General features: G+C 43.3%; 1 protein-coding gene across 2 annotated transcripts; it reads right to left on the bottom strand.

Moving 5' to 3' along the window:
- Positions 1-1,284: 1,284 nt before the first annotated feature.
- On the bottom strand, positions 1,285-16,754 carry Plp1 (proteolipid protein 1). 2 transcript variants are annotated; one of them, XM_052736320.1, is made up of 7 exons: positions 16,608-16,754; positions 7,918-8,104; positions 6,921-7,182; positions 5,704-5,872; positions 5,163-5,236; positions 4,281-4,346; positions 1,285-3,385 (listed from the first exon to the last, which is right to left on the bottom strand). In XM_052736320.1, exons 1-7 carry the CDS (start codon positions 16,609-16,611, stop codon positions 3,314-3,316), a joined length of 834 nt encoding a protein of 277 aa, XP_052592280.1. In that variant the 5' UTR covers positions 16,612-16,754; the 3' UTR covers positions 1,285-3,313. The 2 variants fall into 2 exon arrangements, with proteins under 2 accessions (XP_052592280.1, XP_052592287.1); XM_052736327.1 differs by having other exon boundaries at positions 7,026-7,182.
- Positions 16,755-16,869: the final 115 nt, after the last annotated feature.

Here is a 16,869-nt window from a genome sequence, read left to right as displayed (position 1 = left end):
AGCTCTTTCATTTCAGAGAAAGAAGGTTTATGGTGTGTAGGAGAGCGAAGAACAATGGGCCCAATTGATAAACTAGAGATGCTCTCAGCTTCTGAGAGCCTGGAAACTCCATCTATAGATCCATCCCAGAGGGCAGAACTAAATAAGGACAGATGGAAAACACAGCTTTCTTGGGAACTGGCTTTTGCTCCTCTGAGGCAAAAATACATTCACTCTGTAGCACCGAGTCAATTCTCCAAAATGCGGTGCCGTGTCCTTGTTTCCAGTGTCTAAAAATAAATCCTATGTGTTTTAGTCTTTGTCTTAAAGCCATTCAAGCAGACTGACTTGGAGAATATTAATTGTGGTGAAGCAGAGATCAGGAGACTAGAGTTGAACCACTTTTGAACAGAGCTCCTTAGCTGATCACTAACATGCGGCCTACAGCTAAAGTCTCCTTTCTCATGTTTCTTGTCAGCCACAACGATGAGACGAATCTACAGCCAATTTTAAGTTCAGCTTTCTTCAGGCTGGTCATCAGAATGCTGTCCATATTACGTTAGGGGAGCTCATGGCCCAAGCTCTCCAGGGCAGTGGGTATCATTAATTCCTTTTAATCCAGAACTGCCACAGCATGTTTACATTTATATTGTCCTTGTTATATCTTTCCTGCCCAATCAACATTCAACTTCAAACCTTTCATTTAGTACTTCCCAAGTAAAACTATGTATTATTCATGTGGGAAACACCTGGGTATCTTTACTGGAAAAGCTAAACAATTTTTAGAAAAGGTAAAAGTAATTTAGTCTAAATACACCAGGTGCTGGGGCAGCACAATGACCCTGGGCAAGTAAATCTTACTGACTCAGCACGAGCAGAACACTCGGGAACACAAAAGGAACCGGTACAGAGACCTGAGTTTAGCCCAGCACAGAAGCACACGCCTTAATCCCAGCACTCTGGAGGCAGAGGCAGGTGGATCTCAAGTTCATGGCCAGCCTGCTATACATGGAGAGTTCCAGGACAGCCAAAGATTATAGTGAAACCTTGCCTCAAATAACAATATTTAAGTACAGACAAGCATTTATTGGGTTTCTTTAGGTAAACTGTTTTGCATTTTGCCTCTATTTCTTAGTGCCCTTGGGTATAAAAAAAGAAGTAATATATTTATCCGGTACATTTTTCATAGAAGTAGTGTAAGAATAACTTACATGGCCTGAAAAATACATGAGCACCTTGAGTTAGCTATAATTAAGTTCTTTGTTGCTGAGGACAAACAGAACAATTCACTCAAAGGACACCATGTTTGATTGAGAACATTCTTAATTTTATTTTCTTTAATTTTATAAAATACATTTTATAAGATGAGTTTCTACAAGTTTATTCTTTATGTTGTTAAAATCAAAATTCTATATCAGAAGTGAAGGAAACACTTGCAGTTGATGAACTCTCTTTGTATGTGTGTGTGTGTATGCATGGGAGGTTTTCAGGGGACAGCTGGTTATCTGTTATGTTATTAAATCAAAACAACATAAAAGACATGGATTATTTCACTTTCCTTCATCTTGCTTGGTTTCTTACAGAGCCTTTCCCCTCTCCTCACTCTTGTGTATCCTGCTAGCTATCTTATATACTGGCCCAGGAACGAGTCTCACTGTCTTCTTGTGCAGTCCTTCAATATGGCCGAAAACGCTCTGGAGAATAAGGATGACACAAATCTATGATCAAAGGTCTATAATAACCTTTTCTTCAGTCAAACCAGATCGGAGTTGTTGATTTTTTTTTTATCCCAACGTTAACAAATACAGGATGAGCTAGACATCTGGGAGTTCTTCAGGTTTCAAATTCTTTCTGTCTGTCCTCTCCATGTCTCCAGATCTCCATGGACGCTTACCAAATGAACGGCCGACAGCTGGTACAATCTATTATGTGACCTATATATACCAAGAGACAATACCCTCTATGCTAAGTCTAATTCTCAAAATGCCAAGATAACATTAGCAAGCAAAATCATCTGTCATTTGTTAGAAAAGAAAAATATTGGACAGGTTATTCAAATTGAGGTTGAAATTTACCAAGCCCATTTCTACAAATGTAGAATACTTGTGGAAAATCCAAATAAATTCATGGGACTAGACAATTTCAAATATTTTGTAATGCTTACTGTCCAGTGTTCTTTTTTTTTCAAAAAGAACTATAATCAAAAAACATTCTCCAGATCTTTCTGATCTAACTCCAAACAAGAGAGAAACATTTGGAAAATGTGAAACATGAATCATTCTCAAACTAATCAAGATCTTCAAATCACCTGCTAGGAGTGAATGGCTAAAAACCCAGGAAAAGAGCACCATTGTGAAGATATGCCAGAGGCCAGAGGACACAATTAACTGACAGAAAAAAAAGTATGCTATCCAAAGAGTTAACTATCTGTCATCTACCCGAGGGCCATCTTAAGTTACACCTTTAGCCTCCACCAACTGCTGCTCTTTAGGTCCCAGTCTTATTTCATGAAAGCTAGTTTCCATCTATTCTCAGCTCCTTGGAAACCACAGGGTTGTCATGGTAGCTGTTATCAAGGAGAAGGGAGTGAGAAGATCCTGACAACACTGTTTCTCTTCCTAATGAGGTGTAAGAACAGATTCTGCCCCCTTTGTCTACACAGACACTGTGCTCCCTTATGCAGTAAGTAGGGTTGTCTGAGTTAGGGCTTAAATAGTCCATTGCCATTGGGGTCAGAGCTCTCTTTCTAAGGGTGAAAGATCCTTGCTTTGACCCCTGTCTCCCAGCTGCAGGAGGCAGATATGGGCAAATGCTATCGCTTTGCTAGCATTCTTTTATTTTCTTCTGTCTTCAGTGGAAATAGGAAGATAGAGTGAGCTCTTGGTTTGTGCACCAAGGAGAACACATGTAGCTCCTATTGATGGCAAGGAGACCAAGGACATTCCTGCTCTCTCCCTGAGAATCTTTCTTTCCACTTTGTTTTTCTCAATGGAAATGCCCTTGGAGAAGGAAGTACATCCTGGTCTTCAGAAGGTGCTCCCAAGTTGAATTAGAGCTTTCACTCCTCTGGGCCTTGCAGCTGGAGAATCGCCTTCTCAGGCATTCCCTGTTTCTAGCAGGAACCAGCTGTGGAGCACACTGACTAAAAGAGGTACGTAAAAGGGAGAGTCCACAGAGAGAGCTTAATCACTGCAAGACTCTCCTTTCTTGTTATACTCATCAAGTAAGAAGAGGGCCAATCAGCGGCAAAGGCAGAGTTAAGACAGGAGACACAACACTGTAGGCTGTGTGGTTAGAGCCTCGCTATTAGACAAAGGGGACTTTCTACGGGAGATCAGAACTTGGTGCCTCGGCCCATGAGTTTAAGGACGGCGAAATTGTAAGTGGCAGCAATCATGAAGGTGAGCTGTAGGGAACAGAAGAGAGAAGATGAGTGAGTAGAAAGGGAAGGTCTCTCAACCCAAAACCTTTTGGGAATGAGGGAGAGTTTGAAATAAAATCACAACTAAATAATAGGAAATCGTCTGTCTGGGAAAAACAAAACAAAACAAACTAAAAGGCACATTGCTGTTCTTTTTTCTATATATGTGAATAGAAATCTTCAATTAGACACTTAAACAGTCGCCCAGATAACCTAATCAATAAAGATGTATTCCACAGCTAGGTTCTGCTAACCACTGACCTCTCCTTAAGGAAATTAGCTAGGCCTGTGCTCTGCACGTCAGCATGTGGAAGTGACTTGGAGTCACAGAGTGTTTGCTATGGACACACAGCCACTGCATGAGCATGGCCCTCCTATCTTTTATGCATCAACTGACTGTACAAAGTAGAAGTGAGCTGGATTTCTGTGAAAGCCTCCAGGTACTGAGGAGGACTCTGTGAGCTCTTCCTTGTAGTTAACTGCTGCTTGAGACTTGAGGTAAATCACCTTGCCCTTCAGTGCCTCTGGAATGAGCATACTGCATTGGTACTGTACCAACACCACCTGCAGGGCCTGGGGCGTAGGATGGCAGCATGTCATAACAATTCTAATATGAGCAGGTCCCTCCAGTCTCCCCGAGAGTACTTAAGTCCACTAGAGACTATCTAAGAGGTTTCTACTATATAGAATGCGGGGATACAGCAAATCCTGTTTAGTGATACCCATGGCAGAATATGGAGCCCCACACTTTGCTGACCCTTCTCATAGCTGCTCTCCAGTCTTTCAAGGTTGGAAGAAATCTCTTTTCTAGTCTCAGCCTAACACTACTCAAGCTATCCCTGGAGCATTTATTTTCTAATATTATTTTAAAACAACTTACCAGGGAAACTAGTGTGGCTGCAGCACCCACAAATGCAGCAATAAACAGGTGGAAGGTCATTTGGAACTGCAGGAGAATGTGTGCAAGAGAATTATTTCATATAACAGAAAAGCAAAGCATGAGCCACTCTAAAGAGTGAACGCCGTTTGCTGGCTGCAGTGTGCTCTCCCCTGTATGGTAATTTTGTGTCTCTAAATTTTCACTTCCCTAAGTGTCAACCTCCCATTTGTCTGTCATAGCACCTCGTACCCACAGTATCCCAAGGACTCAGAAAACAGACGAATGATCCCAAATAATTAACTCTTTCCTACAGTCGTGCCCAGGACCGCAAATTTCAAAGTCGATACTTGGTTTTCAAAGATGTTGTTTTTCTGACTTTCTCCCCAGGATTTGCTCTCATTCCCTCACCTCTAGGGCATATACATGTTCTCAAGGAAGCAGTTTCTTCTTTTCAAGTGTACTTATTTCACTGGAAAACGTGGAGTTTCAAATGTAAAGTATTTTACAGAACCCATGTGTGTCTTCGTGCATGGCCTATTCTCTTGAGAAGTTTTTAACCTTAAGGAAGATTCTCATTTGGGAAATTTTACATTACCTTTATCTAAAGCTGTACATTTTTCTGTTAATGAGAGGAGTTTGGGAAAGTAAGATTTCTGCTGCAGCTCTGGGGAAAATAGGTCCTTTTACTTTTAATCAGTATGCTCACTGGTTCAGGCACACTTAGCCATTATTTTGTAGAAGGGAAATCTGCTTATTCAAAGTCCAACATGGCGAGACTACAACCCTTGAAACTGAAGGTCCTGAGGAGAAACTTCTGTTGTAGGCTGGCATTTCTATGTTATTATCCATCTCTTTCAAAAACAACCCTCATCACTCCCTTACCTCAGCTGTTTTGCAGATGGACAGAAGGTTGGAGCCACAAACCTTGCCAGGGAAAGCATTCCATGGGAGAACACCTAAGGCACAAAAAGTGAGCAGAGTAAACTTCACAGAGCTAGAGGGCCATGTGGAGGCTTCCTCCAGCGCCTTTCTACCTTCTCTCTTCTGGCAGTAAACCTGACATCGACAGTAAGCATGATCCTCCTTTCTAAAACTATATAAAAGCAAAGGTGGTATTGAATAATGCTGAAATCTTATAGTACTCAAATGTGCTGCTTTGGGGGTTGGTAATAGCACTCAGTCAGAAAAAAGGAGTAAGAACAGCCAACAAACAAACAAACAAACCCTCCTAAAACTTCCATGTTCCCTTTCTGCGGGGGGGGGGGGAATCCTTGGTTTCAGGAAAGAGATTAATAAATTAAGGTGCATTTATTCATCATCTTACAATACTTCCATAATCACCATCCTCCTTACCCTAGGACAAAAACAGTACACATCGCTTCCATAGACGCCAGGGAATCTGAGACCCCCACATCCAACTCACCGTACATCCTGGCATCAGCGCAGAGACTGCCTATACTGGCAGAGGTCTTGCTGGGGTTGGCAATAGACTGACAGGTGGTCCAGGTATTGAAGTAAATGTACACAGGCACAGCAGAGCAGGCAAACACCAGGAGCCACACAACAGTCAGGGCATAGGTGATGCCCACAAACTAAAACAATTGACATTGGGTGGTTAAAAATCAGCATCGGCGTGCAGACCCTGAAACACAAACTGGAAGATCCTGGAGTGGCACATGCCAATGAAGTCAGACTCCAGGCATCTCCCTCAAATGGAATTAGTGAGCAGGACACTTCTGCGAAGTGTCATCGGCAGTGTCTCTTAGAGAACTGGCCCCAAGTGTGATGGAGGGTAGGGAGTGGGTGGGAGTTGGGGTGAGGCGGATCCCTGGGTTAGAGGGGCTTCAGGGGATTTGGAGGGCAGAGAAGGTGTAAAGAAGTAAAAATAAAAAAAGTCCTGAAAGAAAGTTGTGCCATTTTGTGCCTTAGGCTGAGCTTACAAGATGTTCTTTGGAGTTTTGTTCCCTAGTCACTGAACAGTGCCAATAGGAGATTTAAATTTCAGATCTAAAACCATTCTAAGCTAACTGCTGGTCACAAAAAGTCATCACCACAACACACACATGTTCAGACCCCAAAAGATCTTTAACTCTAGAAACTAAAAACCAATACATGTCTTTCTAAAACATGGCTAGCCCAAAGATAAATGTGAAATATGCAGATCTAGCCTAATTCTCTCTGGGATCCTAATAGTAATACGATCCCAGAATACTGTGACTTGGGTCAATTCTTTAATTTCTATGGTCCACCCTCCATTTCAGGTAACGTGTCTAAGTCTCAATCCCATGACAAGTATTTTAGATTCTTGTATAGTCTGGTCCACTCTTGTAGTGCTTGCTAGGAACAAAATAAAGGGATACCAACAGATTGGTTAGAAATGGTCTTATTGTACAAAGCATCCTACAAAATTCATGCTTTTCAGTTTGAGATGAAATTTTATAGGGAACCTTTGGAAGGTTAGGCTAAGCCGGCCGGGCACCACGTTCTTCCTGACCATATCGTTCGGCTGTAGCCATCGCTTCCTCACTCAAAAGCCAGGCCTCTGGAGAGGACCCAACCTTGGGTGGGGATGAGGCCACAGACTCACGCCCAATTGTCTCCCACCCCTTGTTATTGCCACAAAATCCTGAGGATGATCACCTTGTCGGGATGTCCTAGCCATTTTCCCAAACAATGACACACCCGCTCCAAAGAATGAGCTTGATGTTGGCCTCTGGAACCCCTCCCCTTCTGGCCCCCTGTTACCGTTGCGCTCAGGCCCTTGCCGCAGATGGTGGTCTTGTAGTCGCCAAAGATCTGCCTGACTGCGCCGGTGGTGTAGAAGCCCTCAGCCAGCAGGAGGGCCCCATAAAGGAAGAAGAAAGAGGCAGTTCCGTAGATGACATACTGGAAAGCATGAATCCTGCATTGACAGATGGAAAAGTCCAGGCGACCTTATTCAGAGGACACAGCTCTCTTTGTCAGTTAGTAAAGGTACATGCCTAAGGAGCTAGAGGTTCTTGAGAGGAATCACTAGGTTTCTCCTGAGTTCCTTCACCTTTTCTTCACTGAAGTGAATGAAGCCAGATGGTAGGTGGACAAAAGCATGTGCTTCTCCCCCTGCCCCGCCCCCCGGAATTCTTGTTATCCTGCATCCTAGAGAAGCAAGCTTGCCACTCCTTGCCTGACCCTTCAGAAGCGCTACTCCACAGGAGAGAGATGCTAGACAAACCGGGAGCTGCGTGAGCAGCTGTAGCCTGACTTGCTCTAGGAGTAGGCGAGACTAAGCCTGAGTACACAAGAGCAGTGTGTCAGACCACGACCAGGGACTCCGCTCTGCCCCGTCACTGGACCTCCACCTGCCACTGTGGAGACAACTCACACAACATTAAACACACCTAGCAGAAACTGGACCCTGTGTGAGTCAACAGGGAGGAGTGGGAGGAGGCATACCTCCTTTCTGAACCTGACATTATCCCCTCACTTAGAGCGTCCAACATGGCATAAGGAGACTCTGTACACAGAGAGATGGTCATGAATTCTATCTGGCTCCACACTGGTCCCCTACTACTCATGAGGATGCTGATGAGTTTTGTACCTCCACGACAGGATGAGGGAAAAAAAAAAGACGTGGGTCTGGGAGCGGGGAGGTACTTACACATTAATGAGATACTCATAGTCCTGGAAGTTTTTGGAGAAATAGGTCTCAATTAGCTTCTCTGTACCAGTGAGAGCTTCATGTCCACATCCACAGAACAGTGCCACTCCAAAGAAACACAATCCAGTGGCCACCAGGGAAGCAAAGGGGGCCCCAACCAGACATCTTGCACAGCACTCTAACAAGCCTAGGGAAGAAGGGGGAGTCAGGTATGCATAACAGGTAACTCATCCACTCACATACACTGCTGGGCCAAGCAGCCCATGCTGCCAAGCACAGAGAGTGGTTATCTTGGGAGTTCCAAAGGAGAATCTACAGGTTTTAGCTTTGGGAATGTGAGACTGACCCAGATTCATTATTTTGCCCCATTCTTAAAATTGAAGCCTCATGTTCAATACACAGAATATATGGGTTTTTAAAAGGAATCAACTCATTCAAGTAGCAATCCAGGAAAGCGGTAAGATTAGGCCCACTTTTCTTACTTTTGTAGTCTGTTGACTTATTTTAAATATTCATCAACTATGGAAGAACTGTGCCCAGCACTGTACATGGGCTATGAGAACAGAAAAGGGGCAAACTCGGCCACATGGGAAGTCTTCAGCTGACTGAGGGAAAACGAATGAAGCAGGTGTAATCCTTTCCACCAACAATTCCAGGAAACCAAGGAAATGGCTACAGAGAGTAAATACATTCAGAATTTCAGAAGAAAGCACACGAACCGTAGGTGTTAGTATTTTCAGACACAATTTGAACTGAAAGAGCATCCCAGGTGGAAGGTAGGATGGAAAGTGCATGTTTCTGGACATTCCGACACATGATGTATATTTGTTGCAAGGAATGCCAAACCCTTCTTGATCTAGATAGAAGGGATCAACCCAGAGAAGAAAGGAACTGGCACAGGACAAGGAAGGTTGCTTTTGCACACAATAATAAAAAGAATAGTGACAATGTAAATGCAGACTTGAGGCTGGAGAGAGGGCTTGATGGTTAAGACTGCTTGCTGCTTCTACAGAATCCATGTCAGACAGCTCCAGAGTATTTGATTCCCTATTCAATAGAGATATATTTTAATAAAGGCTTAATGATTTGTCAATGTTTTGAACACTTGCTGCACACCACTGTAGCTTGCCCAGTTTCTGTACCGTCAAAATTACACTGAAATTCTGTTGGTACAGCCACAAAGAGACTTTCTGTAATGACCACAGCAGCTTTCTGGCATGGGCCATGGGCCATGGGAACACACAGGGCCTGGGAACACAGGTGTCTTAAAGTGCTAAGAATACCTGAGATCCCCAGATCAGGTACCTCTCAGCCCTGTACCAGTGTTGCTGAGAAATAAGAAAGGTACATCAAATAGTCACCGACCCTGGAAGCAGCTATGGCCCGAGTTCTGGTGTTTATGAAATGAAACTGATCAAATGCCAAGTAGATGGCTGACTAGACAGATACACATGTGGTTCCCTCTGGCCTCTTGACCACATCTGCAAAAGGTGGAAAAATGAAAATATTAAGATCTTTAAATAGGATGTATATGTAATAGATATATCAGATAGTGAATGTAGATAGTATATATTTAATATATGCATGTGTATATAATATATAAAATATATGTGCACACATATTTAGTAATGTATATATATACATACATATATAGGTCAGTTGATTTTTATACATCTATTCCTATAGTAAATGTACATACAGATAATTAGGAAATGTGCCTGAGAAAGTATTAGTTTGTGATAAGTATGTTGTAACTCCTTATCTCCTTATAGAATGAAAATAATTTTCTAAAGTTTGGACTTTTATATTCATGTATTTCTCTAAGCCAAGTTCAATTATCTATAACAGAGTACCAGGAGAAATTGAAGTTCATTATCTGATTCCCTTAATATGAGCTCAGTTTTTATTAAAACCTCAGATACTTAAACATGTGATTTTCACAGCTAAGTTGAACAATGTCAACAGATGTTGAAAGAGCAAATTATGTGTATCATAGAAAAACTGGAATAGAGGCATTTATTTGTCTCTTTTATCAGAACCACAGAATAAGTGAGCCCCATTACCCACCACTCACTGAAAGGACAGCCTTCCCTGGACTTCAAAGAGTGTCTTCTTTGAAGATCCTTGTACATTACATTAGAGATATGGCTCAGAAGCCCAAGCCAAAGTACGTAGCAAACATTTGTAGCTGAATTGGGTCCCTTTCATTTTCCCCAAACTGAAGCACTCCACGAGAGGCAATCAATTGGTTTATAGCTGTGCTACTGTGAGTCGAGGCTGAGTTTACTCAACATGAACTTTGCAAGAGAGAGGTTCACTACTGGCCTATGATGTGTGTGCATGTGCACACTTGCACAGATGTGTACAATACATGCAAGTGTACACCAAAGTAAAGCAAAACAGCTGAAACTGATCACTGTCTTGGGGAGACATTCCAGAAATTGATCTTATTTTTGATCATTAGGTGAAGATACTACATGTATCCAGTAAGTCAAGAAAAGGCACTTGGAAGTAAACACACCACCATTTTCATTCTCTGCCCTTTGAACTCCTCTCCACCCTCAGACTCTTAGACTCTTCTAGTAAAGAAGGTCTCTGAAGCCTGAGGTGGGGGTGGGGAGGTCACTGACCCCACTGTTCTCTCTCTCTCCAGCAAAGGGTCAAGCCTTGGACACAGCCCTCCATAACTTCCCCAGACAAAGAAGCCTTGTTTTCTCCTGAGATCTCAGGAGCCTCATTGGTATTCTGCAAGGCCCTGCAGGCCTGGGGGTGGGGAGGGGGTCAGATCCAGTAAACAATGGCAGAACTGTTTATTTAGCCAGGGTAAGGAGAGCAATCTACCCTGGCAAGTGGTCATCCTGTGCCCATTCACTCACCCCGGCAGGCATTTTCACCATGGGATGGTCTAGTGGTGAGGCAGGTGTGACCAGGAACTTGAGCTCTTGCCAGCCAAACAGAGAGATCTACTCAATGCTTTAGCTGATGCCCTTCTATGTCGTCTACACTAAGGATGATGATTTTTCCCTCTTCCCATCAAGTGATGAAACGAAGAATGATTTACCGTCCTGGACATATAATCATTTGGTGGTCATCAAAATAACCAGAAAATGTTACATTTAGTGTTTTTACTGGGAGACAAAACTTTAGGAGCAACTCTAAATCACCACCACTTTATTTTTTACACCTATTTTCTTAGTTCTCAGATAATAACTTAACACCCCCCCCCTTTCTGTTCTATTGATGTTCAAGGCAAGAAACAAGGACACAGACTTTAGTGAGTCTTTCTCTAATGTGGAATCCAACATAAATGTCTTGAGATAAATCGACTGCTGTTAGGTTATAAAATATTTTAACAATATCAAAACAAGCATCTGATGTTAATTTCCTCAAAATTCAGATGAAATGTTTGTTCTAAGGGGCATTTAAGTTCAGCGGAAGTAAGGAACCGCAGCTAATCTGCCCAAGCAAAAGTCAAAATTTGAATTCCAACAGGGGAAAACTCAGAACATATAAAGAGATTGTCTTTTCATCAAAGTAGTTGACAGTCAAAGGATTCTGAATAAAAGTCCATTGGGTTCACTTCGATTTTTCACAATCCAAGAAATGAACTTGGGAACATGTGAGCAGCAGCCTAAAACCATAAGCTCTCTGTTTCAGAATACCTCAGGGTCAACAGGGTTTTGAATGTTAAAAGGCATTCTGTCATTTCCCAGCTAAGTATAAATTGTGATGGGGTGGAGTCAGTATAAAAGAATTACATAATACAACTGCTACTCAATGAGATGTCAATGTCTCATTTTGATGAGAGATCACAGAGAAAATTAATGACGTTTTCTTTTTCTTTGTGTTTGAGTGACTTGAGGACACTAACATTAAACACAGTACTAGTAACATAGATGCTGCAAGAAATAGAAATGAAGAGTCAATTCCCCTTCCTCAGAAAACTTCTAATCTTGTTTGGGAGAACAAACTTATTTTCTAAATTGAAAACCAAAGATATCTAGAGTTAAAGTGGATGTCACCAAATCCTGTGGCGAAAATATACGGAAGACATTAGTACAGAATTGGTTATATTTATCTCCAAATCCCCCAAACAAGCATGATTAATCTGTGATAGAACTTCCCTTCTCAGCGATGTTTGCTGTCAGAGATCAACAGTACTATTGTGACTCTCAGATTAAGGCCCATCCCACTGACTGTCCTGATCCTGATTCGGTCGCTTTAAGCAGGAGCCAAGTGCTCCGGAGCCCTCCCTCCTTTCCCATGCCCTGGGCACACCTCAAGGACCAGCTCCATGATGGAAATTCAGTGTGAATCTGGGAATTCATCAAAGGGAGGAGAGGAAGGGCTTTCATAGAAAGGAATGGTAGAAAGAGACCAATTGTACCCCACACAATCCCCAGCCTGTCTCTTGAGTCCAGCTGACAAAGGGAGAGATAGAAGAACCCTACACAATAGAGCAAAACAACAGGCAAGCTCTTTGAGTGAGAAACTGGTCCCATCGCCCTAAGTCTCTAATATGCGCTGCGGTCTTCCCCTCCTCCCAGAATCCACCCCTTAACCTCAACCCACAAACAGAGGCTTCCTTGATCAGGGCCTATAGCCATTAACATGGCCAAGATACTAGAGCAGCTGTGGCTAGTACTAGGGATAGATGGCCATAAGTGGGTAGGGTTCTAGAAGTAAAACAACAATTATCAGGAGGTGACAGAGACAAAGGCTTTTGCTTCTGGTCTCATCTTGTTAGGACAAAGCCTTGCCTATGACTTTGTCTTTCCTGTATTGTATTAGCACTTACAGTATATTCAAGAGCTCAAAAGGGCTCTACTGGGGCCTGAGGATTCAAGCTTGCTTGATAGTCAAGTCATATGGACAAAGTTAAATAAAAAACCTCCTTATTGGACAGGCATTATCATCACTGCTGCTACTACCAGTGGTAACTCCTACTGCTTCCACCACCAGGAAGAGCAACTGGCCCACTGTACCTCCTATGTTCTTCTTCAGATACAGACTGGAACGAACACACACACACACACACCAACACACACTCGGGGGGGGGGGGAAGAGCGCGCAATTCATGTGCAACCATTTGTAGGCCAAAATCCAAGCTTGGTTGTTTAAATCTGTTCCTTGAACACTGTCTCTACCTTGTCCAGTTGTGGGGAAATGAAGAACAAGCTGTCAGTAGAGACAAGTGCAGCCCTACCTTATGCTACTGGATCCCCCTCTTTCCTTGGTTAAACTGGGAACCTGACCTGCAGAACCTCACCCTCTTCCTTGGGATGCCACTGACTCTTTTCCAAAGCCTTGAACAGCAAAGAGCTCCAAGGTCAGTGAGAGATCACTCTTACTCATTTGGCAAAGGCTAAGGAAGGACTCACTGAACCTTTAGTGTAACTTTGACACTGGGGAGGGCCTATGAATGGGACAAGATGGGAAAACTCTGTTCACGGACCGTGGCTTATGACCTTTCCTTATCAGCTTACTGCCCTGACTTAATCTTTTCTAAACCCAAAGTTCCATGGGCAGAAACGATATTTGTCTTTTTCTTTCAGGACTAAAGAACTATAACCAAGGGATGATTTTCAAGGCTATACAATCAATCTCTCGCTCGCTCTCTCTCTCTCTCTCTCTCTCTCTCTCTCTCTCTCACTCACACACACACACACACACACACACACACACACACACACACACACGGAAAAACGAATGCGTCACTGGCTTGGGTAGGACCTGTAGATGTTCCTACCCCGTCCCTGGGTTAAAGATGTTACTATTCAGAGCTCTGAGAGAACATTATTGTTAGGATATGGACAAGATTTCTTGGTGTCCTGGCTCAGGGCCAAGGTGAAGCCCCTCAAGCTGGGCAAATTGCTTAATCTCTCCAGCTTTTCAAGAGCTCCTGGCTAGGAAGAACCAGATAAGAAATGGTGTGGCAAAGGCTGCCCTTGATCATTTTAGTCAGTGTCTCTAGGAGGAGTCAGTTAGCATGCTGCTCTAAATCTGCTTTCTTTTTAACTCCTGGCATTCTTGTGGTGCCTTTGATGGGATTCAGATAGTCTTCAGGTACCTGGTAGAACTCAGCCTCTGCTCTACCTCCACAATTTGTACTTCCAAGCCACTCTTGGAGGGAAGCATCATCGAAGTCTGGTTGCCAGGGTAACGGCCACTGTTCTCAGATGACAACAAGCTTGAGGAAGTCGATGTTTTACTGTTCAGCGATGGCATTGTTATTGAGCAGAAAATATTCACTATGGCTCTTTGTCTCTTTCTCTGTTCGACTGTTATTCCAAACACTCATCTGAAGCATCTCCCTGCCAAGTCTGGACAAGGTTTTAGTAAGCTGTTACACTGCCCATAAGCCTCTTGCTCAGACACTCCTGAATTCGGTACTCTTCTTCACTTCCGATCCTAGATTTTGTGGTTGAGGTTATAAGCTGCCTGTTTCTGGAGGTGATTAAGCAGAGACTTATGTATGTTTAATTTATTGTCAAAGGAATGACTTCTGCATTGAGGGTTGGCTCATGTAACATTTTGTGAATGACAGTCTCCCTATGTTGTCTAGCTGGCCATTTCTACTGCTCCTCCTGCTTCAGCTCCCTAGGGTGTTAGAGGCATGGGCCACCACACATAGCTTCGCCTCAGAGAAGTTCCAGTGATCTTTTCAATTCCAGATTCTATGACTGGACTTGTCTATCGCAATAGTTAAACAGCAGTGCGCTCCACAGCAAAAGCAGTAGCATTTCACTGCCTTGTCAGAGGCAGCTGAACAGTCACACTGTCTCAGATACTGTGTTATTGAGTGACTAGAGAAACAATGGCTACCCTGTCATGTATCCCTAGTACATGTATTGCTTACCCAAATATACATCCTTAGTGATACTGTGTGTGTGTGTGTGTGTGTGTGTGTGTGTGTGTGTGTGTGTGTGTGTGTGTGAGAGAGAGAGAGAGAGAGAGAGAGAGAGAGAGAGAGAGAGAGAGAGAGAGAGAGAGAGAGATCTGGCCTCCATTATAAGAAAATATTCCTGTGATCATTTTCTTTCTTTCTTCCTATCTTTTCTTCAATGATTTATCCCCCAGGATATAAGATTCAACTTGCATTTCCCCTGTTTGGAAGGAACAACCTCCTCAATCAGCTGCTCTCACATCAGACAGGATTTCTGGGTCCAGAGCAAGAACTGAGTTCTTGCCACAGTTCTTCTCACCCTGTTGCACTCAGGCGGTCAAATGGTTCTTACACAAAGAAAACCCGACAACCTTGGAAGGAGGACACAGCAGCCTAGACATGCATTGTTACATAATACATACTAGTTGACGGCATCAGAATTGACAATGGGTACAGAACTTGTCTACATTGACAGGACTGCCGCAGCATTAGTACCTGATCTTCCACCCTGAAAGTAGACAAAACAGTTATTGTTGCCCCTGTGTTCCAGATGATGAAGTGGTGACTCATGGGGACATGCCCAATTTTGCAGAGTTCATTAGAGACTGAGCTGAGATCCAAACCTGGTTACTTGGCCTCCTAGTCTAGTACGCCACCCTCTTAACTATCCGACTGACTTACATGCGTCTAACAGTTCCCTCTGTGACTAGGGATGGAAAAACAGGCAAGGTTAACAACAGTTCAGTCTAACTGAAAAACTACTTCTGTGGCTCCTATCAACTTACTGGCTACTATGTTGCACGGTGAAGACACAGGGAAACTGAATCTCCTTTCATTCAGGATGTGTTCAAGCTGCTACTTTTATCGGTCCCAAATGTGAGCAATATGTAGATATCTCTGCAGCATCTTGCCTAAGCAAAGACCCTTATGTTCCACCCACCTTACACTGAATAGACACTGCTGGACACCAGAACTTCACAGCTTCCACCCTTACGGGACGTAGAAAAGCCCTCAGGTCTCAGTCAACAAGTGCCCTTAGATAGAAGCCTTCTTGGTACAGCAGGAATTCAGATTAAGTCCATGATACTTACTAGAAATGTTGAGCTGTATGTGGTGTGCACATAAACACACACACACACACACACACACACACACACACACACACACACACACACGTGCACACACACATATGCACACACAATCCATATCTATTCCCCACAGATATGGATTAGATACAGATAATAGATAATCCATATCTATTCACAATGATAAAACCATTGTGAACTGTAATTTCATTTTCTGAACCTGGAATATCCAGCATAGACACTTCTAAGTCTGAGTCCAATTTTCCCTGTTCCTCCATCCTATTGATGCCAAACATGCTCTGAAGTTTGTATCAGGGAAGTGAGTACTTGATATATCTGAGGATTAGTCAATATTCAAGTTGCCCCCAGTGGAACCAGGGGTTCCAGATGACCCCACCATAACCAGGGCCTTAAGATCAAGGGAAAGGAGAAAGGAGAAGGAGGTGAAGGGGTAGGAAGCCACATGGTCACATCCATCCTGCTGGGCATTCTCTCCAAGAATCTGTGGGACTCCACATGTACTGATGGAACTCATTGGCAATAAAGCATTAGGCTGAGTACAGCAGAGAAGGAGTTAATACGATGAAATGCTAAGGAATGAAAACAGAAAACAAGTGCCAAAACACAACTTATCTAAACCACTGGAAACCCAATGCCCCAAAGTTGGAACTTCTCCTTCGAATCCCTGCATCTTCGCTGCTAAAGTTTTCGAAACTCACCCATGTCTTTGGCACTCTGCCTCCAATTGCAGCCTGCTGGCTAGTCTGCTTTGCGGCTGACTTTGTTCAGCTGCAAGGATCCTGGTCTCTCCAGTCTCCTTCTTCTGTCCTTTACTTTTTCTCTCTGAGTATCTTTGTCCTCTCCTCCTGCAATGAAAAGGACTCTCTGATTGACAGCCAACCCCCTTAAAGAGACAGGCTCGCTTTCCTCCTCCTCTCCTCCTCCCCTTCTCCTCCCCTTGTCCCCACCTCCTTTGGGATC

This window comes from Peromyscus californicus, unplaced genomic scaffold (assembly GCF_007827085.1).
Source record: "Peromyscus californicus insignis strain IS unplaced genomic scaffold, ASM782708v3 Scaffold_10__1_contigs__length_136768540, whole genome shotgun sequence".
Classification (NCBI taxonomy): domain Eukaryota; kingdom Metazoa; phylum Chordata; class Mammalia; order Rodentia; family Cricetidae; genus Peromyscus; species Peromyscus californicus.
This window is presented reverse-complemented; position numbering and strand designations above follow the sequence as displayed.